This window comes from Pogona vitticeps, chromosome 2 (genome assembly GCF_051106095.1).
Source record: "Pogona vitticeps strain Pit_001003342236 chromosome 2, PviZW2.1, whole genome shotgun sequence".
Taxonomy (NCBI): domain Eukaryota; kingdom Metazoa; phylum Chordata; class Lepidosauria; order Squamata; family Agamidae; genus Pogona; species Pogona vitticeps.
This window is the reverse complement of record NC_135784.1, coordinates 77881899-77905587: the sequence shown is the minus strand read 5'-3', so window position 1 is coordinate 77905587 and position 23689 is coordinate 77881899. Positions and strand designations below refer to the sequence as shown.

Sequence of the window (23689 nt, the reverse complement as noted above, 5' to 3'; positions counted from 1 at the left end):
ATATTATTGCATATGAGACTTGGAGCCATCTCATCTCCCAACCAGAGCATTCCTGTTGAGGATGCTTGCCAGCCATACCAAATTCTCAAACTATTTTACACCATTCAAGCAGTCAGATTCATTTCTCTTTTTCAGTCTTCTGTGTTCCAACTGATATTCATCATTCCTAGGCAAGGGAACTCCTCACTAGCTTATGATTTGTTGACTGCAGGATAGATTCTGCTATGCAAACATTAATGTGAGCTGTAATTTAATCTTCAATGAAGTTTCTGTTAAAGGAGAGTCAGCTTGGTAGTATTTTACATAATAAATTAACATTTCATGTGGTACAGCAATGTAACATACAAATGAGTTACACACGTGAACAATATACAAAGACAATCCTCAAACTATAAAAGCCAGTAGACTAAACGACTTGTTTGTCCAAACTAGAGCAGACCTACTAAATGAGTGGTATCTGTTAACATTTAAGTAAGTCTCGTTGATTCAATAAGTCTACTTAACATGGAACTAATAACTGAATTTAGATCAAAACCCTACCCTGCCCAAAAGTCAGGTGTTCTCAGCATGCATCCAAGGAAAAACCATACAAGATACACACTGATTTCCTTCAGTGGTAATGAATGTACAACTCTGATATGTTCTGTCCAATTGGTTAACAATTATTCAGCTGCCCTTGTTTGATACTACATGGCATCCCCTAATTTCTGGGTGTTTCACAACTGCTAAAGCCAAAATGTAAAACGAACCTAATCAATAGCTTATAAAATAGGTAAAGAGTTGCTATCAAAATCTTCATTCCAATTGTATGAATAAAAATGGTAATTTCATATAATTTCAAAATGCCAGTATATTATTTTCTTTGTTATTTCATATTGCAGTAGCTTAATTCCAAAGGAAATGGCTATCTTTTCAAATTATATGTCTGAATTTATTACAGAGCTAGAGCTCACCAGGGTCACCATCCTCTGATTTTCATGTAGCTTTTGGAAGGAGAGCAAACAATAGAATTTGGCAGGGGGGATTGCTACTTTACTCCATACTCTTCTGCTATAGCCAAGCCAGGACTGTGTCACTGACATAAAGTGATGGCATCAAACTGTATCAATGGACTTCTCTGATGCTGCTTTCAAAAAAATGAAGGTGCAGTCTCCACAGTCGTGCATCTATCTGGATATGGCCCGCATATCCAAAATGCAGTTCTGCCATTTACTGAGTGTTAAGACATCATTTGGTATTCATCCTTCTTGTACAGTGGAATTACGAAAACAGAAATGTCATCATATGATGCAGGGATATTATTGTCCATAGTCCAGTAGTATCCATCTTTCTTCCCTCTTGCTTTCCGTACCAGACATTTGGCCAGCTCTACAAATCTAAAGAAACAAAAGTATTATTCAGTCTATCTACAGAGCATGGAATAGCAATCTTAAAGATTCTAAAGGATAAGCAGTCTTAAAAGGACAGATCTAAAAGGATGAACTCAATAATTAAGGCACTGGGCTAAGTCTCGGAAGTTTTTATTTTCTGGCACATTCTCTTTATATACTATTAGGTAAAGGAACTCCTTGATGTAACTGCAGCACACTTGACCCTGAGTACTGACAAAGGAAATAAAAACTAACCGGCTACAATTAATACAGGTAAGTAATTTGGCAAGTCATTTATACCAAAGTTATGGATCTATGAGAACCCTCACGGAACTAGAACAATATAGTATAGAAAAAGATTGAAATAAAAGGAAGGGAATAACTTCAGTAATATATAAATTTGGTTGAGAAAGCATTTCCCAGGGGTATGGGATCTAAAATAACATGGGAAACTAATTTGACTATCAGTATATCAGAGAAAGAATGGGTGGAAATATGGACTACATATCCATATAAATCAATATCAGTCAAAGTGAAAGAAATGGTTTTGAAGGTAGTCCCCAGATGGTATTGGTACCCCACAAAATTACACAAAATTAATAGAGAAATCTCAGATAGGTTCTGGAGAAAGTCTGGAAATAAAGGCAAACTAGAACATATGTGGATCTCTTGCCCCGAAGTGGAAGCGTATTAGTGGGAAATAATTAAATGGATAGAAACATTGTTGAATCAAAAAAAATTAAAAATGAAGCTTTATTACTATTTTCAATAAGGATGGAAATGAGAAATTATTCAATAAAGACCTAATTGCACATCTTATTGGTGCAGCAAGAATCAAAATTGCGCAAAACTGGAAAAATGCTCAAGATCTTTCAGTAAAAAAATTTTGAGAACAGAATCTGGCAAATGGTCCTGACCAATCAAATTAAAATATATAGAGGGGAAATAAAACAGGATAAATTTATGAAAACCTGGCAACCATTATTAACATATGGAATTAGCTCAAGAAAAGAATAATGTGATGTGGGAAGTAATTTGTATTGCTGGCATGTAATATTTTAAAAATAATTAAGTATGTTAAAATACGAACTAGTGGCTGTATAAAGAAAGACAATCTACTGAAAGAATATGTAAATACAGTGGTGCCTTGACTTACGAATGCCGTGGCCTACGAAAAAATTGACTTACAAACAGCTCCGGCCGCAAAATTTTGCTTTGACTTCCAGCCGGAGCTTTGACCTACGAACAAAAAAAGGCAGGAGAAAGGGGTGGGAAATTCAAAAAAAAAACAAAAACCGTTGGTGGCAAAGAGGCTGCTGTGGAAGGCCGGGTGAGCTACCAGATGGCTCCCAGTGCGAGCAGGGCCAACCGGGGGGGGGGGAGCAGGAGGGTGTCCCCTTTACCAGGGCAGGCGGTGGGGAGGAGGGTCCTTCCTTCCTTCCTTCCTTCCTTCCTTCCTTCCTTCCTTCCTTCCTTCCTTCCTTCCTTCCTTCCTTCCTTCCTTCCTTCCTTCCTTCCTTCCCTTCCTTCCTTCCTTCCTTTCCTTCCTTCCTTCCTTCCTTCCTTCCTTCCTTCCTTCCTTCGAGAAGGGGGATCCTGGCCACCAGGGCCTGAGCCTTTGGTCCCAGCAGCAGGGCGGGGGTGGGGAACCTGGCCTTTCCCCTGGCATGGGGGTGGCGGGGGGTGAGTTCTTTGGGGGGGGAAGCTGTCATGGTCAGCCCTTGTGGGCACCAGCTGGGCTTCGGCCACGTCCAGCCTCAGGGGTCCCTGGGTGGCCCTTATCAGCCGAGAACACGCCCATACGCTGCCAAAACAGCCATCCGGGAGCTCACCCGGCCTTCCCCACTGCTGCGTGGGCTCTGCCACCACCTAAACCACACCACCACCACCAAAACCGCTGTCCGCGAGTCACCCGGTCTTCCCCGCTGACACCAGAACAACAGTCAGCGGAGGAAGTCTGGGTGAGTTACCAGATGGCTCCCCGCCGACGGTGCTTTCGGCGGTGGGGGGGCCTGGGCGGCTGACCATGGCCGGGAGGCTTGAGAGAAAGCTTCGTGGGGAGTTAAGTGTGCTGATTTTTACCGTTTTGGGTGGCTTTTGTAGGGTGAGATTCGGCTGGTGAGGTTATTTTGGGGTTATTTTTGTGTTTTGTTTTTTTTGCAGCCCCAGGAGCTTGCAGATCTTTATTTTTATTTTTTGGGGGGGGGGGGTGTTTTCCTTCGTCCGGAATGAACTAATGGGTTTTCAATGCATTCCTATGGGAAATGGTGCTCTGACTTACGAACATTTTGACTTACGAACGCCATTCCAATACGGATTAGGTTTGTAAGTCAAGGCACCACTGTAATGGGATTGTACTGTACTACAATTCCAACTTGCATTGTCATACTATGGACATTAATAAAATTTAAAATTTAAAAAAAAGGCACTGGGCTAAGTCTTGGAAGTTTTTATTTTCTGGCACATTCTCTTTACACACTACTAAGTAAAGAAAGTCCTTGATGCAGCTGCAGCACACTTGGCCCTGAGTACTGACAGCAGCTCCTGTAGGCTAATCTTTTTTCTAGATTCAGTGTTATGTGCTCTTTGAAGTTGAGCATGTACATTAAAAAACAAATGGGGGCATGTGCATTAAAAACTGATAGCTTCTTATAAGAATGCTTACTGATGTTCCAATAGCACTATAAGGTAGACGGATGTTTTCCTTTACAAGGTGTTATGACACAGAGCCAGAACATTTGCTAACAGAAGCAAGGATAGAATTTAGAGCAGGGCAGATCTAGAAAGCAGAAGTACTCTTGTTGTTCTATTGTATGAAGAGCTCAGTGCCCTCCACAAAGAGATCAACAACCTGCTACCTCCTTACAGGCTGAAACTGATAAATTGTACCTGTGTGGGTCAGTTGTGTTATCGTGGAGAAAATCTCTGACAACCTGGGTCACATCTTCATTTGACATAACATCCCAAAGGCCATCAGTTGCCATGATGAGGACATCATCTTCCTTAATGTTTTCTCTGGTTAGGTCAAATATTTCCACCTAATTGGAAATACGTAATGGAACAATGCAAATTCGTTAAATGGTCTTCCCAAATAGAGAAGAGTTTAAATATTGTTACCACAAGAGGGCACACCATACAAACTCTCAGGGTGCAGACCAGAAAGCCATCTGATTCATTGTTCTTTCTGTTTTCTATGCAAGCCAGACTCTTTCTTCTGAGAATCTTACAAGCAAGGTATGAAGATAATGACTGTCTTTTTGAACAGAGTCTCAGATATGGCATAGCCATATACTGCCCTTGTACTGCCCTCCTACCTAGAACTCCAGTTGTACTCCTAGCAACTTGGCTTTTAGTGCAGGTGCACAGTCCTTGTCCACGCACATCTGAATATGACTGATGTGAGATGCAGCCAGGACATCTAGAGAGTCAAGGGTATTCCACCCATACTCTAGCAAGTCTGTTTAATACTGAAGCATTGTACAATATAGTCTTAGTTACTCTAAATCAGATTAAATGTGTCAGAGAACTGGCTAGGCCAAGATAATGTATACCAGCTGCCCAAGTAGGTGGTGAGTGGAAACTGAGCTTGCCACAACCAGTTCATTGTCTCAGCTGCTTACCTTAGGAATGCAAGAGAGGAAAGGCTTGACTTCCACATCTGTTTCAATGACTTTCAACTTGTGGTCTCCCAGGCCTCGAGACACAGCCAAGGTGCCCAGCAAACGAGCCTGAAAGAGATGTAAAAAGCCTTGGATCAAGAACAGTGCTGCATAAGGGATTGGAACAGGCCTTGCCACCAACAGCCATCACATCTCAAAAGGTGGAAATTCCTCGACTCGGGCTTCTGATTGCAATGTCAGTGAGCAGACAGATAGGTTCTGTCAAGTGGGTTCTGCAAATACAGTGAGTCTAGGCTACTTAGCTCTTTTTTCAGAGCAAGCCTATATATATGTCTACTCAAACACAGTCATGTCCCATTGAGTTCAATGAGACATCTGTATAGGTCAGTATAAGACTGCAACCTAATGAAGTTAAAACTGGAACTCTGAATGTTGGGAAACAAGCTAATGATGAGCTCTTCAAAGTATGAAGAAACTGTTCATTCCTAGATTGGTTGATTAATAATCTTGCAGCTATATTCCAGATAATCTGAGGGAGCCTTGAAGAACAGCCCCATACAGATTGCACTGCAGTAATCTAATGCTGATGATGCCATATTTACTATGTTAAGATAATGGCCTGCATGTCCAAGAAGTCTGTAATAAAATGAAACTCACCAGTTCAAGGCTCTTCAAAAAACTACAGAGCCAGGTATTAAAGTTAGATGCTCAAAATAGTTACTAATCCAATAAAATAAACTCATCTGTTCATAGTGCTATGATAGTGACAAGCATGAAGGAAGAGGCCTGAGCAATGGTCCAGGTACTGAAGGCAAGAATCAGCCTCCACAACAAGGCTGAGAGGTTAACAAGGCCATTAGCCCCATCGGGATGTGTATTTTTATACAACTTCAGCTATGAAAGTATTTGAGACCTGGCAAGAAAAATTACTGTAAGTAAAGAGGGACAGGTTCATAACATGCTTGGACAAGACCTGGAAACATACCTGTTTTCCATGCCCATGGATAAGAGGGTACTTGAGGTCATCTTTCACTACTGTTTTGTATCCCCTGAAACAAATAAGGCGTGCAGTTCTTCAGTTTGGTGCTCATTTACCACATCATGGCCTCAAGCCGACATACTCAAAACTAAATGATTTCAAGTGACTGAAGCATCTAACTCGGTGTCCGATTCTGTGGTTATTTGTCTCACACATGGTTTTTACAACGTCTCTTTGCTTTAACCAGACATATTCATTTCCCAGTGTAATGGAGAACTACCCCATTTACACAAGGGATGATACCTTCACAAGGTCAAACATGAAGCTTGAAGCAAGACTAAAAATCCAACAACTAAAGCCGTTATAGTCAACAGCCCTACCAAAGTGAGTAGATTCCAAACTGAGGACCAGGCCTTCCAATGTCAGCTCCACCAACTCCAAGATCTCTCTCTCTCTCTCTCTCTCTCTCTCTCTCTCTCTCTCTCTTTTAACTGTTAATGCCTACCACCAAAGCCAATGATGAGGGATTACAGAAGTTGCAGTCTAAGAACATTTGGAGAGCCACACTTTTCCCACTCCAGCTTAACACCACAACTGAGCTGCTTGCTATACACAAATCCAGAAAGAAGCTACAGGATAGTTTTCTATTCTGTTTCCAGATGGCAGAAACCACTGAAATAAAGACCTCTGTGAGGTTCTAAAGCAGAGTTAAAGGAACATTTTGACTCTTGCTCTGTGCAGCCAAGGGAAAAAAAAGCAAGAATCAACTACTTTGTGCTTCAACCTCTGCAATTAGCTCCTAAAACAAGGCGGTCTTTTTCACCTTAGTATCATCCCTCACCTGGCAGGCAACTTGTTACAACAGTGATGCTACCTCACTTTCTCCCTGCCCAGAAGAAGGGCCAAAGATGAAAAAGACAGATGCCTAACAGAGGAAAGAGAATAGCAACAGCTAGCAAGGCATGTGTGTGCAGACCGAAAACCTTGCTTAAGAAAAGATTTTAAAGAAGCAATGTAGGGAAACTAGGAAAGTAACAAGAGAAATGATGTGCCAAATGGGGCTACCACTAGAAAACTGCCCCCCATACCCAAGCCAATGCAACAAAGTGACCTACCAGCCTTCCATGGAATAATCTCTGTACAGGACTTTCTGGCCCACATCATCTCCTTTCAATCTTCTTGGAAATTCATACCGTGTGAATTCATCTGCCAGGAGCTTTGGGTAAAGGAAAGCCTGAGGAAGGAATTAAAATTCAAAAATATGAAAAAAGGAAGCATCACCTGAGACGGCAGTGATGGGCCCTCTCAAGTTGGAGTTGTTGCTGATATCCTATCGTGACATTTCCGCATATATTCAACTCTCTTCCAAATCCTTAAGACCACTGTCATAAACCAGAAAAAAAGGGGTCCCATTCCAGATCATGAAGCCCTGCTCTGTGCAATGGGGATGGGACTTTGTAAACAAACCTTTTGTCTTACCTAAAATGCTCCAAGACTAAAAAGGTTCAGGTCTAGTAAGTGAACATACTCTCAATGGAGTCGCCAATTCTTTTCTTTTTTTCGAAATGACAGGATACACATGCTATTGATGAAGCAAAGTCACTGGTTCACAACCTCCCAGTGCTCCTTCTAGACTAGCATGAAGTACAACACAAGTGCAAGAGATGTAGTCATATTGCACAAAGAATCTACCCTGTGGTGTTGAGAGACCTCAGTACATATGAACAGACAGTGCAAAGTATAATATGTATACTGCTGGTACAAAACATGCAGGAAAGTACTTTGGAGATCATGTTTTTCAAACAAGGTAGGGTTTACTTACCAGGTGCTGGATTCTCTGTCTCTCTGTCTCAGGTGTGAATTCAGTACTCAAAGGAACAATGCTTTGATTTCGAACAAGGAGTGCCCTGAATTAAAAACAAGAATCAGGACTCTTATTTTCAAGTGGATTTACCTCATTACTTTTCTCAGAAATGGGAATAAGTGTTAGACTTGTGTTACCTGTTGCAACACAACGTAAGAATATCTACTATACACAGCTAGCTTCTCAGATAGAGAAGAGCTTTTGTGGGGAGGGCCAGTCTTAAGATCTCAATTAGCTCAAGAGACAAGTTGGTTTCAGAGGTGTATATTACTGTGTTTGGTCGGTGGTATGCAAACTGCTCTCCTCCTGATGAACAAGGACTCATTTGAGACACCTATTTGTATTAACACACTCTCAGCAAGAACAGCTGATCACACAAGGTACACATGGAAAGAGATAAGAAGGTACACAGCTACACTTACAGAGAGCAAACGTAACACTCCATTGATAAAGGCAAACAGAGTCAAATTAAAAACTGTATTAAGTATTTTTATCTGCACTTGATACTAGCTACTTTGTTTTTCCTGAAAATATAGCCATTCCAAAGTCCTTCCAGACTAGAAAAAGAAGTCAGGGTTTAACCCCTTTCTCCCTTCAACTTATTTCTCATTAAACACAGAGAGAGAGAGAGAGAGAGAGACTTCAATCTATGATTGCCCCCCAAAAAAGGTGCCACTGGGAAGGGGGTTTTCAGCTGGAAATCAACATGGACAAAACCTCACCCTCCTTTAAAACATGGACCATGTGAAGCAGCTTTTTAAAGAAATCACCACTAATGTAATTATTGATCCAATGTGTAGGTGACCCTATCACATTAAAAGGTATACCTCCTGTTGAGGGAAATGTTCTGTCCCATCCTTGGCTGTACTAAATTTGAACTTACCTGCTGTCACCTGCATTTGCCACATAGAGCTTTCCCTGCAGATAAAGAGCAGCTAGGGCAGTGCAGCCCCCCAGCTGGTTGGTCGTTTCCATCTCCTGACCAATCACTTCATCCTGTTAAGAGAACAGTAATTTAACGATGCAAGGCCAGTGACAGCTTTTCCAGCAAAGACTGATACTGAAAATCATCACCGTTATTAGAAATCTCAAAAATTATTCCGGCACCCACTGAAAGTGCAAACTGCTTTGATTCCCGCACCATGCAATTCTATTTCCCTTTACATGGTAATGAACTAGAATCATGTTGCCAATGAATGCTTGAACAGGAGAAATTGCTAAGTCTTGGTGGCCAATTGTCACTTATTGCGGTGGTGCTGGCTGCATTCCTAGGCATGCACACAATCAGAGAATTACATGTGAACTGTCAACCAGTGCATCACGCTAAGTTTATGTACTGTGTTTCTCCGAAAATAAGACAGGGTCTTATATTAATTTTTGCTCCAAAAAAAACGCATTAGGGCTTATTTTCAGGGGATGTTTTATTTTACAGTCATGTCATCTTCTGGTTGCTGCACAACGATGGAGGGCAGGATTTCACTTAACTAGGGCTTATTTTGGGGGTAGGCCTTATATTAAAAGCATCCTTAAAAATCCTGCTAGGGCTTATTTTCAGGTTAGGTCTTATTTTTGGGGAAACAGGATAAGACGGTGCTGTTGGGCACTTGTCCTTTTTGTAGGCTTCTTGTAGGCACTCAGCTAGCTCCTAACCAAACAAAATTTTGGACTATACAGGCCTCTGGTCTCTTCCAGCACATTTCCCATCATATTCTTATTTACATACATAAGCAGAGAGACACTCAGTAAAATCCAGATTCAGGCATGTGTAGCTGAGCTGGCCAAAGTAGACTTCTTTGCCCCCACTTTCCCAAAAGATTTCTTTAGCTGACTGACAATGCCAAACAAAAGGATAATAGGGTAAAGGACAGAGAGACGAAGCAACCCCCCCACCACCACCACTAAATGAAGGCACTTTCTGAGAGCCTTTCACTGATAGAAGGCAGATCCAGGATCCTGACACCAAATTGTGCACTGGCACAAATGTTTGGCATTGAACTGTAGAATAAACACAACTCCACCAAGGGATGAATAGAAACAAGGGTCTATGAAGCCTCCTTGCCAGGCTGGGAAATTAACAGGACTTATGCTGAGGGAAATCTCAGACATAAGGAGCCCCACAATTCTTAGGGGAACAAAGAAGGGGCACTCACACATTCCTGGAAGGCGTTCTCCAGAGCTCCAACTACCACATCTTCCTGACGAATCTGCTTTTCTTTCACAAACTGTGGATCACTTTGGCAAACACACTGTCCGTTGAGGTGCATTGGGGGACAGTCTTCAGTAATGCCTTGTACCACATCCTCTAGTTTCTGTTTGATGCAATAGTGCAGGTAGTTGGAGGCCAAAACAGACGCTACTGGGCCACCATGGCCATCAAACAACGCCCAGTAATAGCCAGTCATGTACTGAAAGTCAAAGTATTGGAGTTACTGACATGTGGGACATCCTTTCATGTTACTTCAAAGACAGTTTTAAGAGTACAGATGCAGATTTCTGCTAAGGGTTGTAGCTATAGGTGGTGGTGGTGGTTGGCCACACATTTCTCAGCCAGACCGGCCTTCTCACGTTGCTGTGAGAACCAGAATAAAGCACCTACTGCTCTGAACCTTCTTTACATGACAGGAATATATTTTGAGGCGTGGTTGTTCACATGGAAGTCAGTTCATAAACTGGCTTGGGAGCCTTTTGTTAGGGCCAGAAGATAGTCAACATTTTTCAAAATTCCATTAGAATCACACCTATTTATTTGTAAAAAAACCAAAAACAATAGGTGTGATTCTAATGGAATTTTGAAAAATGCTTTATTTGGATTGCAGCCATGTGTTATTCACAGGTCTGCTTTTGAAGATGGTCCCGAAACTTCAGCTGCCTCAAAATAATAATCCATGTGGAAAATGATCAACAGTGACTGGTTAATACAACCATATTTTGCCAGTACCTTATCATATGTCCTGAAATATCATGAAATATCATGAAAGCATGTAAAAATGTGCGTAGATAAATAGGTACCACCTCAGAGGGAAGATAACATTCCGTGTCTAGTTGCGCTGGCTCTACGGCTTGGAAACAGGGATGAGCACCATGCCCTAGAGTCGGACACGACTGGACTAAATGTCAAGGGGAACCTTTACCTATCATATGTCCTAGCTTTCCTCCCATTTCTGGTGCACATAGTCTTAAAGATATGCACAGTGACCAAGCAGGTCCGAGAGGGGGAACAGTTCTTTCTGTCTGTTGCACAATTCTAAATAAAGCTTCAGGTGTGTTTCTTTGGTGGTTTTACACATCTATAATCTATAGCAGTGGTCCCCAACCTTTTTAACACCGTGGACCAGTTGGGGAAGGTGGGGCACCCCCCCCTGCTCGTGCAATGCATGAAGGAGCAGGGGGCACTTGTGCAGGCCCACTTGTGCACATGTGCAAAGGGCGGTGGAAGCTCAGAGGGCCCTCGTGCACATGCACAAAGGGGGGCTCATGCACATGTGCAAAGGGGTCATGCGGGGGGGGATCTGTCTCCGCTGCCTGGCCCAGGCCACAGACTGGCATGGGCCATGGACCAGTGGTGGAGGCCCCCTGATTTACAGAACAAGGAAAAGCATTCTCTCCTTTCAAGAAAGAGGTCAACTAATCAAGACCATAGCAGAGAATCCAATACTGGGAGACGTCACAAAAATCATCAGCTGCCCACTCCTTGACCTACAAATCTGCCCCATGTTTCTGAGCTTTATTGTATTTTTTTTTCCATCACCAAGCAGATACAAATCTGCAGCTCATGCCTTTTATAGGATACTTGGCATGTTCTAGTAGAAAGCCCAAGAACAAACTAAGCCATTCATAATTTGATACATAAAGGCACACAGCAAGAGTAGGAGGAAGAAGCACTAATTGTTTAAATGTGCGTCCCTATAAGGCGTGACTGCAGCCAGCCTACACATGACTGCCATGCAGGCATGAATTGCCCTTTGAAAAGAACTCTTAAATTTCTTTTAGCAATCCTTTTTTTATCTAATTTTTTTAATATTTGTTTAATTATCTTAAAATATTCAAATCACTTATACTGTTTTTAGCTTTTAATATTGTTTCTTTTTAATTATCCTTGGGTCTTTTTTTTTTTTAGCAGAAAGGCGAAGTAAAAATATTTTTAATAACAACAGTCCACCAATGAGAAACAGAAACTTGAGTCATACAAAATGCCGCTCAAAGAAAGGACCTTGGAGGTAAATATTTTATGCAGCTCTCAACCGTGGGTGTGATACTTGGCTCCCCTTTCTCTGCTGTTAGAAATACCTGCAACCCTGGAGAGAAAAGAGTAGGTTGGCCGAGTGACTGCCAACAGCTGACCAAGGAAGGCTGACTGAAAAGAAGCAGTCTGGATAAACAGGACGACATCTCTCGCTTTCTGAGTCTACATGCACAAAACCTACCAGCAATGGTGAAAAACAAAATCCCCAGATATATTAGACAGAATTTTACTTTTGTTCACTTCTTTCTCTTGTTACCTTTCAGCTAGAATGTTTATTGTGACTGATGAGGAATTGGTAATTTCTTTTTTTTCCCTTATACAAACCATCCTCAGTTGTTCTTATTTTGTTCTTGATCTGTTTTGAGCTGAAGGGTGATATGAAAATATTTACAATAAATAAATGGGAACATACACAATATTCTGGAAAAAAAAACCTGAGGGTGGGAGAAAGTCATGGCTGTCACTAATCCCAGATATCAACAGGCCAAGACGCCACATCTGAAATCACCTCAGTTGAGCATAGAATCAGCCACTCCTGGTCCTCCTCTTTGCCGTAGTCCTTCTTCCTGATGGAGATCTGGCAGCATGTTGCCTGGTCTTCATTAAATTCTGATTTTTCTGCATTGCTAGTTCTGAAAAGAGAAATAAATTTTATTAAAACAGAATTCACAAGCATAGCTGAAGTACTTCCCATTTTTTTCTAAGACCAAGGAAACTACAGTGGACCCTCTACTTAAGGAATTAATCCGTATTGGAATGGTGGCTGCAAGTAGAAAAGTCTGTAAGTCGAATCTCCATTGACCTACAATGCACTGAAAACCGATTAATCCCATAACCAGTGGTTTTTATTCTATTTTTATTCCATTTTGGTTTTTTTTCTGGTCTGTAAGTCGATTCTCTGGCTGCAAGTCGAATCTAAATTTTGCAGCCAGAGAAGTCTGTAACTCGAAAAGTCTGTAAGTCGAGCCGTCTGTAAGTCGAGGGTCCACTGTAGTGAATACAGTTCTGCTATGAAATCTTTGAGGTCAATGCTCTAGGCACCACAAAGAAAAAGGAAGCATTTGTCACAAACATTAATCACCATTCCTATCGCTCTAAGGGTATGATCCTACACACATTTACTCTTGACTTGCCCTCCAGTGAACACAATGAGACTTACTTCTGAGTAGACGGGCCCAAAATTATGTTATTAAACATCATAGTTTCCACATGGGGAAATTACAAACTAACGAATGGCCCTACAAATAAAATTAATAGATGTAAGACTTAGGGAATGAGAGAGAGTGGCCCAAACCCCCAAGCACAAGCACTGTTTGGAAGTCCAGCCTGAAGACTCTTGGCCAACTAACATGGGTCATAATGGCCACTCAAGTAACACACATGGTCAAGCACGAGCCACTGCAGGAACAAAAAAGGATGTGATAGAAAAGAGCTGCCTATTCCATGTGATGAAGCAAAGGAGAAATACCTTAGCTGTGCACATCAGGCGGCCTTCCTCTGCACCCACATGAACCTCAAATGTTGCTTCCTAGGAGCCATTTACTGCCTGCGGATGCTGTCTGAAGTGTGTCAATATTTTGAAGGGCTTCCTTCACACTGTGTCTCAAACCCATGTCAATCCACCACAGGGTTTAACCACAACATTGCTATGAATCAGTTTTGCTGTTGAGATCTCAGCTTGTCAACACAGGAAATGGCACATTTTAAATGTTCTTTCCTGTGTGCATCAAGAATGGTTGCTTCACTAATTGACACAGCATTTCACCCCCAATGAATAAAGCTCTGACCTCAGCTATCTTGCCATGTTCTGGTTGCCATGTATTTCCATAACACAGCAGGTCATCACGGCTATTGAAACTGCATTTCCTCCTCTTTTCCCCAGTCATAACCCTTGGTTTTTGGAAGCTGTAGCTAGGCTCTCCTGTACAGACCTGTGCCCTGCCTTAAGCCAATGTTGTTGTTACATGCCGTCAAGTTCCCCTGATTTATGGCAACCCTATGAATATTTTGGGAGCCATTGAAATAGACTATATAATTGGAAACAACAGATGGAGAATCATCCCCACCATCTTAGATGTGTAGAGCTGGAAGAGACCCAATGGATCATTAAGTCAAGGAGGCACAGCAGGGGACCAAACTCCCAACCTCTGGCTCCACAGCTGGATAACCAAGTTAGCTTGAGTGTCACTGCTGTTTATAAAAGATTCCCCTGCCATCATCACCTTCAGCTGCTGCTGCTGCTCAGCAGCTGCCCTGGAGATGTTTCTCTATCCCTATCAGCACTGGAACTATCCATTCTCTTCAGCAGATGCTGCTGTTACTCCTGAAGAGGGTGGACGCATCTCAGTCTGGTTCCTCGGCTGTGAACATTTCAATTTGGGTGACCTTGCTACAAGTTTGGGCTTGTAGTGGAGTCTAGCCTCCTGACAGCATTGCTCTCAGCTTCTCTGACACTCCTCCAGTATGCAAGAAGGACCACAGTCTGAATTTGAAAAACGGAAATCAAGCGTGGACTAGGGTTGTCCATGGATCAGATATTGTGCAGAACTGGCACTTTTGACGTGCTCGACATTTTCCATTGACAACTGAAAAGTGATAGGTCATTAGCCTGACGTGGTTGTTCCCAACAGGTCCTGCAATTGAGTCATACACTCGCCCTTGGTCAGAGAAGGGAAATTTAGTCACTTGGGGGGGGGGTTCTTTGGGAGTGGGCTGTCTCCATCCACAGTGGGCAGAGATCACAGCTACATGGGAAAGAGGCATAGAGTACAGTTGTGGGAAGGGGAATTACACAGCACTGACAGCCATGGGTTAAGAAATGTCTCCACACTAGAAGTGTGAGGTATGGAAACACCAGGTACTTGAATCCATAGTCACTAAATATCACTGTGTACAGGCTGAATGGAAATGTCTCCCTTAATTATTTAGAGAGCAGGAGGAGTGTTTAATTCCATGTCACATTAACAACATTTTGTTATCACCTGAGCATGTCCAGCATTAAAACATGCTTCTATCTCAAAGTATCTCCCAAAGTATCACATTTGGGATAAATGTCCTTGATGTGTCTTTAACATCTGCTTGTGTAATTTCATCACAAATCTTTCCATCTCGGCTTGTTGACGGCAACCAATCAGAACTTGGACTGGGCATGGTCAAACCATGGCCAAACCAAACATGTTTTGCTGCAGTCCTCCTCTGGCCACATGTCTCTTCTTACCGCTGACTACTGACCATGGTGGCTGGAGCTTCTGTGAGCATGTTTGGAGAGCAGTGTGTTATTAGCCCTGGTTTTGATGGGGAGGAAAAGATAGGAAGCTCCTCAAGGAAGCTTTTGTTCACCTCTGCAACTACCATATGGGTGACATGCAACTTGCCAAAGAAACTTTTGACTGTCATATGGCATTGGCTTATCTATTTTTTCATCTATTTTCCCCCAAAGTGTTTTCCCCCTTCTTAACTGAGTAAGAATAACTGATCTGTTGTTAGCTCCTCCCCCCCCACCCTCAATATTTGCTCGCTTTATTTGCATCCTATTCATCTGAAGAGTTCTGCTTGAGTACAAGGAAAAACAAGACTTGCTCTAAGGCAAACAACCACCAGGAAGAAGGGATGAAAAAAGAAGCACTTGATACACCCGGCGGCATTTCCCCATTTCAGCAGGATGTAAGTGTGTATTTTCACCTGAAGAGAACTGCGTCCAAAAGGGGGGGGGGAGTTATATAAATGTTCTCCCAGCATATGCTGGACAAAAGATCTCTAGCATATAATACTGTGCCCATAGGACCGCCTTCTAACCAATAGTTGATCAGATTTTTGAAAAAACTGCCTCAGGTATTTGCATGACTTTCCAATAAAATTACCTGGTGTTTGGCTTCAAACTATAATACAGTGGAATCTTCTTATCTGCTTTTCATATCTGGCTGCAATTACATTACAGTAACTAAGTTGCAATTACCTTGCTTATATAATTTTTGACCAGGACTTCAATGGTCATTTATGGCTGGATAAAATCAAATACCAATAGAGATTCATTCACTATTAAAGCAATATAAAACACTTGTCTCACTATGGGTTGTTGCATCTCAGATCAAGCAAAACTACCTAACAGCTTTGCTTGGTTGGGAGCAAATGTAGTGTAGTCATGGACAGAGTGATGGACTAGGATTTAGGTGGCCAGGCTTCAAATTCACACTCAGCCATGGAATGACCATTGATTTACCACTGTCCTGAGGATGGCAATGGTAAACCCAGTCCTAAAATATCTCATATAACTTGAAAAGCCTCTGTTGGTTGCCATAAGTTGGACAAGATTTGACAGCATGTGATACATGCCTCTAGCCAGACTTAGAGGTTCCCTTCTCTCTTATTCTTTCTCTGGAAATATCTTATTGGTCTTCCCTCTATTCCAAGCAACAGTTTGCAAGTGTAGTAGTGAAAATCCTCTGACAGGTCTTGCACTTTTAAAGCATGATCAATTATAAAGTATTCAAGAAATTTCTGCAATTTTACCTTTTTAAACATTTAGTATTCTCTGGAGCCTTACAACTTGGTTTTCCCCAGGACAACTGTTTCATCTCTCATGGCATAACCACAGATGTCTTGCCAAACCAGCAACTACTAGGCTAATACAATAAAAGCCCATGATTAAAAAAACAAACAAAAACTAATTTGCATAGGCAGGAAGCATCTAACCTCCTCTCCTTGCGAACAGAAGGGGGAGAAAGAAACACTTCCACCAAAACCAGATCATTTTCATAATGATGTGTCAGGGTTTGCAATCCACCAGAACACAGCATTTTACACTTGTAACACATTGTAACACGTTAAATGACACTTCAATTTTAAGTTTTTGTTGTAGGAAGAAACACACAAGCATGAGAACAATTTCAAAAATTGCCCTGTAGATCTTATCAAAATATTATGATATAGATACATTAAAATTATTTTGCTAACTCATAAGGCCTCCAAATCAACTTCTAAATTAAAAACCCATTGTTTTCTAAAGATCTATATGCTTCCATTTAAGTGGTCCTCCTTCCATGATTAATTTCGCAATAAGCAGAGAAGCAGTAGAGAATTGTTACTTATATACTGCCAAGTCACTTCCCGCTTATATGCTGACCATAATAGGGTTTTTAAGCTACGAAGATGTTCAAAGAGCAGTTTACAATTTTCCCCTCCAGTAAACTCCCATGGCTGGGCAAGAATTCAAACCTACTTCTCCTGACTCCTAGTATGCTGACTCTTGCATATTTGCTCTTTCCTGGCTGCATTTCTGCAATATGTGAGTAGCTTATCATGGTAATACTGATGAACTTCATCTCTGGATTTTCCAGATGTTCAAGAATACATTGTGCGGTAGCAATACTGCCTAACTTAGCCAGTCATGCAACTTAAAAGTATAGAGATTCCATCAAAGGTAAGCAAATATCTGTGTCATTGACTTTAATGGGAAGTTATACAGAATGTTCGTCCACCAAAAATACACTTCTCCCTTCAAAAATGCTGGGGTTAGGGGCACCAGACCCCCATGTAGTTCTTATGCCCCCAAAAACATAACCACAAAGTATAAACAGTTGATTGATTGATTGACTGATTGAGAGAGAGAGAGAGAGAGAGAGAGAGAGAGAGAGAGAGAGAGAGATGTTTACTGTATTAAATGTGAAGCGTGCCCTATTTGCCACATGCAGCTGCCATGCCATCGAACCAGGGGCTGCCGCACTGCCAAAAACGGGCCTCAGCAAGCCCAAGACCCACCTTTCTCAGGCCACTTCCTAGAGACAAACAGAAGCACAGTATTTATTTATTTATTTATAAAAATATTTATTTACTGAAAAAAATTATCAGTTTATAACCAAAACTGTGCTGCTCAAACCCATGTAATTCAAGGGAGAAGTGTAAATGAAACCTCAAATATCCAACATTAGCTGGAAAAATAGCCCTGAATTCAAAATCAGAAGCATGCTTGTTTGCTCTAAGTCATGTCTTTCAGTTTTCACTCCACATTGGGGTTTTACTATATGGCACAGACTGGGAAACCTATGGTTCTACAGATGTTTCAAACAATCTGCTACCACTGGCCATGCTAGCTAGGAGAGATGGGAATTAAAAGTCAAAATTTTCTAGTATGCTGGACATTCCCCAAGCTGCTAGCTACAGAAATTAGAAAGAAGTAGAGAATCTATTCTCCTATGCATCCCCGTCTACCAATTTTCATATCTGGCTCTATTTTTCAGGCAAGAAAACCACAGCAGGTGTTCGTTTTGGTTTCTGGTGCTTAGCTGTGGAAGTTACCCCCACATACAGAACAGATGCAGCTTCTGCCATAACAAACCACTCTTGCCAAACATTCTGCGGACGTACAGCAAAGAACAGCACTTGTCCCGTTACTGTACACGTAAGCACTCCCAAGCACACATAGTCAGGAAACATTACTAAAACCACTAACATGATGCAGAACAGTCAGTAACTATTTTTTGCAAGAGGCTGTTGGGAAACTTCATTTCTCCACAACTAGTGACTCTAACAGGTTTTCCACACAATACAATATATATTAAGCAGCCCTACCAATATTAACTACTGTGGAGCTGCATCTCATAAGACCTAACAGCAGTGTATAACAACAATCCCAACATTATATACCATAATTTCCTCCTTAAAACATCTGTTTTGTTGACATTTACTGATGAAGTAGAAGCTAATGGTTTATTAATTTTAAAAAAATAGCATAGTTACTGGTGTTCCTTATGTACAATGTATCATCGTAATTCCTAAAGTGTTGAAATTCGAATGTTAACAGAAAACTGAGAAATAGTTTTTTAAGTAAAGCTAGCCAGTCCTGCCGGAGTTGATAAACCCGAACCAGGTCTTCCTATCGAGGATGAGGGAAAAAATCACCAGCAACGGATTCCTACTGTATCTGGGACTGCTGCTTGAGAGACCAAAAGCCCCACTGAGCACCGCAGGGTCCAAGGGCCACCTGGAGAGAAGCCCTGGTTCTCACGATGAGCGATAACGTCTTGACCTTCCGTCACCTGCAAAAAAATGCCCTCCACTACTGTATGGCCACCGTCGCCTTCACGGGGTTCTAGCGAAGCTTGTCTTCGTGGCAACAACATCCGACAACGTCACAAGAAAAGGACAGGCCCCCCGCGCGGGCACTTGGGTTTCGCCACCACACTCAGCTCTTTGGGGGTGGGGGGTGTTGTTTTGCAGCGAAAACTAAAACCACTAACACGATGCAGAAGAGTCAGTAACCAATTTTTGCAAGAGGCTGCTGGGGAAACTTCGTTTCTCCACAACTAGTGACTCTTTAACAGGTTTTCCGCACAATATGTATTAAGCAGCCCTCCCAATGGCGAAAGCAACAGCCACGAGAGGCTGACACCGCTCCGAGGGGAGTACAGTGGACCCTTGACTTACAGACGGCTTGACTTACAGACTTTTTGAGTTACAGACTTCTCTGGCCGCAAAATGTAGGTTTGACTTGCAGACTGTGATTTGACTTGCAGACCAGAAAAAAACACAAAATGGAACAAAAACGGCCTGTTACGGGATTAATCGGTTTTCAATGCACTGTAGGTCAATGGAGACTTGACTTACAGACTTTTTGACTTGAGAACCGCCTTCCAATACGGATTAAGTTCTCAAGTCAAGACCCCACTGTATTCGAAGCGTTCCTCCCTTCCCGCCCCTTTCCCCGTCTAGGATTCCCGAAATCCCCTAAAACAACCTGCTGGCTGGGAGCACCCTGGAATTCCCCGTAGTGAAACTGGGCCGAGGTCCTGCCCGTTTCTCCATTTCCACCCCCACCACCCCCACCAGACCACCGGTCATGGGGCAAAGTGGGGCGACAAGAAGACATAGACGTCAGGGCCTCAGGCAAAAACTAACGAGACAGGCCAGACGGCAAAAGCGCCGGGGCACCTGAGAGGCGACCTGCTCTGTTGTAAGGCGAGGTTTCGTGGACCGCCGCCCCCCCTTCAAGGGGGCCCCTCCAACGAGGGAGGGAGGCAGGCAGGCAGGCGGGCGGGCGGGCAGGCAGCTGGAGCGAGGAGAGACTCTCCCGCTCCGGGGCCCCGAGTCCCACCTCCACCGGCTGCCCTCGCCCCTCGGAAGGACCCCCCCCTCCCTCCGCCGCCCCACGGCGGGCTGCTCGTCCCTCTCTCACTCACTCCGCATAGCCGGTGTGCCACTGGAGAGGCCTGTCCCGGGCCGGGCAGCGGACGGGGCGCCGCCGGTCGGGCAAGCTCTCCTCCTCCGCGTAGGAAGCGCCGCGCAGGAATTTCGGCCGCCTGCACGGCAGAGGGGGCGCCGGCGGCTGGGGCACCTGCTGCTGCTGTTGCAACCCTCCTTCGCCTCCTGGAAGCGGCGGCGGAGGGGCGCCTTTCCCTCGCCTCGTCGGGCTGGAGCTACTCAAGAAACGCCGCTTGAACCAGTCCGAAGACATGAAACACAGTCCCCCCGGGAAGGGGCGGCGGCGGCGCACCCACCGGCCAGCCTTGCTCGCCCGCTCTGCTCTCCTCCGCTCCGGGGAGGCGAAGTGGTGTGTGCGGAACGCGGCCGCCGTCTCGCCCGAAGTTCGCGGCCCGGAAGGAGGGGCGAGGATAGCGACGCGTTCTCACGACCAATGGCCGTCGGCGCGGGGTGAGCCGAGGGGACGCCGCAGCCAATAGGAGCCAGGCCAGGCCAGACACCCCCCCGCCCCCCAGTCCCGCTGGGCTCGCCTTGCCCGTTTCCTCTGTTGGGGTCCGCGGGGCAGTGGAGGGAGTTTAGCTCCCAGAGTTTCCCGTCAGAAAGCCTGGCGGAGACGCCGAGCGGTCACAAGGCACGGGCACTGGTGACGAGCCGCTGACTCACTGGTCCGAGAGAAGTAACGACCCAGGTGGAGTCCTGCTGACGGGCCGGGGGCGCCTGGCTGGTTCCCAAGGAGGTCGGGCAGAGGTCTCCAGGCGGGGCGTGAGTGCAAGCGAGAGCGCTCTGGGCAGCCCCTGGAACATGCCCGAGGTCTGGGCTCCCTGGTCCTGAAGGGCATAAGAGCCACCCGTAGCCCTGTTCTCTTCGTCTCCTAGGTCTAATCCACTTTTAAAGCCACGCTCCGTGTCGGTGGCCAACACTCATTCTTGTGAGTGGGGACCCCAGTTTACACTATGTGATTGCACTTCCTGAAGAAGCGTCTCTCGTACCTCTCTTTAATGCACCCATCATTTGTCTTCAAGGAGAACATCCCAGGCTCTCATTTTATGAGAGAAGGAAAATTCACCTTTCTGCAGCATGCATAAATCTCCCCATCTACATTTTTAACCCTGTGCATAATTTTTCATGTACGTCTGTTATGTTTCCCTTTATTTTGTCTGAAAACATTAAACAGGCCCAAATAGTATGAGCTTTCCATGCAAGGCGGGGTGGGGTGGGGTGGGGTGGGGTGCTCCTCCACAGCCTTGATAGTTTTCTGCACCTGACTGCCATCTTTCAGGCCTTAGAGTACACATAAGTTAAGATTTGGATGCTGGTAGACTCAGTAGAGAACTCTGATACATAAATAACAACTATAAACTACACATTACTGATAAACCTAGAAGCGAAACTTGGTGTCTTTGCAGAGAGGAAGAGAATGGGATGTGTTTATCAATAGGAAAAAAATTAAGTAGCTTCACTGCTATTATTAAGAGTTGTCTCTAAGATGAAGAAGAACAGGCAAAGTGATGAAAACACAAAAGCCAACCTGTGAATACAAAACTGACCCCCTCCTTTTCAGTATGAGCATTCGTGGGTGACAGCCTTCTTCTTCAGATTGCAAATCATGAAAGCTCATGAGGACGAAAATCTGTTAGGTTTAGTGGGCCAATAGCCACATGTATGGGACATTTGAAAAACATGCCATGACATTTCTGCTTCTCTTCTTGGATTTGATTTGATTTGATTTTAGTTGGTAATGTTTCATAAGGAACTCTGAGTATTTTGAAAACCTGATCACAACTTTTTTCCTTTTGCCTGATAAAAGCATTACCACCATACAGATATGGGTATTTTTTCTCACTGCCAATACTGTATGGCTGCCACTACCTTTTGTTTTCAGTGGCCCAAATCCCATTTGTTGCTGGTGCAACATAATTGGCAAAAATCTTGGTTTTTGGTCACAAATTTGTTGGTCAGAAATTGAGACCTTAAAAGAAAGATTTGCTGTTGCACACCAAATTATGTCACCCAGTAGGTAACAGCATGTATGTTCATGTCTTAACTTGTTGCAGTTTAGCAATGAGATTTACACCAACTGCTTTCAATGTGAAAACAAGCAGGATTTACCTATATTTCCCGTAGCACCATCTAATTCCTAAATGAGCTGGCATTATGTAGAATAAATATCGTGAATGAATTCCTTCCCTCTTTTTTCACCTCCCTGCTCCTCTTGTGAGTGCCAGCTTTGCTGAGTGAATGGTATGATACAATTCTTTAACCACCACAATCTTTTAAATAGCAGTTGATTCTCACAAAATCTATATGCCTCTGTTTCTGTGGAACTAATGTGAGTGGTCAGCACTTTGATGTTCTCATCCCAAAATAACAGCTAAGAGACGTAATTGGGAAGTGAAACTGACTGTCAGTCTACAGAGGAAGATGTACCACCCAAACTGTTTTTAAAAAAGGATTAAAAATAAGTGGAGCAGAAATGAACTGGGGCTGCTATCCTCCTTATGTGAGAGTAAATAAGCCCCATTTACAGGACACATATTGCATAATGTCTCAATTGTTGTCAATAGCACACAAGTGATATACATGTGAAATATCTCAGTTGTCAATACCACACAAGTGTTATTTTGTGGCTGTAATTTTAGTTTGTACATTAAGACCTTTCAGATACTATTTATGTAAACATTTGATATTTGCTCATGTGGAAGTGAAAGCAGAGGTATGGTATTTGTATTGCAACTTAGCTTTCTGGTTAATACAGGTTTTATGCCCAGGTCCCATCCTTAATGAAAGCAAAAGCTTCTTGTACTCTTCTATGCAACAACACACCCTGATTCTTGCCATGTGTTCCACATTTTCTCCTGTTAGAAAGTCAGTGTTCCAGAATCTTAGCAGATTACTGCCAAGTGATTATTTTGGCTCCTTGAATAGATATGTCGACTTTAATGTGCTGGTTGAAATAACATTGCACAAGCAGAAGGCAAGTCTCTGAACATCTATCTTCTTTTCCAGTGATAATACCTGGTGTAATATAGGAATAGTGTGACAAACTAAAGACACAGGAGAACCTGTTGAGTTCTGGAAAATCATGGGGGAGAAGAGGGAGTTAGAACTAGTAAATTCACTACTTAAATATCTCACTTGCTTGAAAGCCTTATTTGGGTCACTATAAGTCAGCACAGAACACAACATGACTCTTTCACACTGAACCCCCCCCATACCTTTTGTGAAGTATCTTCGGAGGGTTGGGGGACCTACAAAACACCATTACATACTGCGGGAGGAGAAGGAATTGCCCAAAATGAGTGCCACTCCTTCACCTGCCCAAAAAGACTGTAAATAACTTCACACGAAATTTGCTGATTTTATCAATGTCATCTTTCGCTGCAGGCTCTGCACACCATGTTCCATTGGTACTCCTGA

At 43.3% G+C, this 23689-nt stretch overlaps 1 protein-coding gene across 2 annotated transcripts; it reads right to left on the bottom strand.

Moving 5' to 3' along the window:
* Positions 1 to 283: 283 nt before the first annotated feature.
* Positions 284 to 20626, bottom strand: PPM1M (protein phosphatase, Mg2+/Mn2+ dependent 1M). Of its 2 annotated transcripts, none has more exons than XM_020803868.3 (10): positions 20251 to 20626; positions 12585 to 12708; positions 9984 to 10238; positions 8717 to 8829; positions 7792 to 7876; positions 7085 to 7203; positions 5976 to 6039; positions 4991 to 5098; positions 4260 to 4408; positions 284 to 1376 (listed from the first exon to the last, which is right to left on the bottom strand). In XM_020803868.3, the coding sequence occupies exons 1-10, from the start codon at positions 20523 to 20525 to the stop codon at positions 1220 to 1222; spliced, it is 1449 nt and encodes a 482-aa protein (XP_020659527.3). In that variant the 5' UTR covers positions 20526 to 20626; the 3' UTR covers positions 284 to 1219. The 2 variants fall into 2 exon arrangements, with proteins under 2 accessions (XP_020659527.3, XP_020659528.3); XM_020803869.3 differs by lacking the exon at positions 20251 to 20626 and adding an exon at positions 16586 to 16665.
* Positions 20627 to 23689: the final 3063 nt, after the last annotated feature.

What these genes read in the sequence shown, in the direction of transcription:
- PPM1M (XM_020803868.3), bottom strand. Translation starts at nt 20,525, where the DNA reads ATGTCTTCGGACTGGTTCAAGCGGCGTTTCTTGAGTAGCTCCAGCCCG. An exon ending in AGAACGCCTTCCAGGAATGT is followed by an intron (nt 8,830 to 9,983) that starts GTGAGTGCCCCT and finishes TTCTCTTAACAG; the next exon opens with GATGAAGTGATTGGTCAGGA. An exon ending in TCCTCTCTTGCATTCCTAAG is followed by an intron (nt 4,409 to 4,990) that starts GTAAGCAGCTGA and finishes ATTTCCAATTAG; the next exon opens with GTGGAAATATTTGACCTAAC.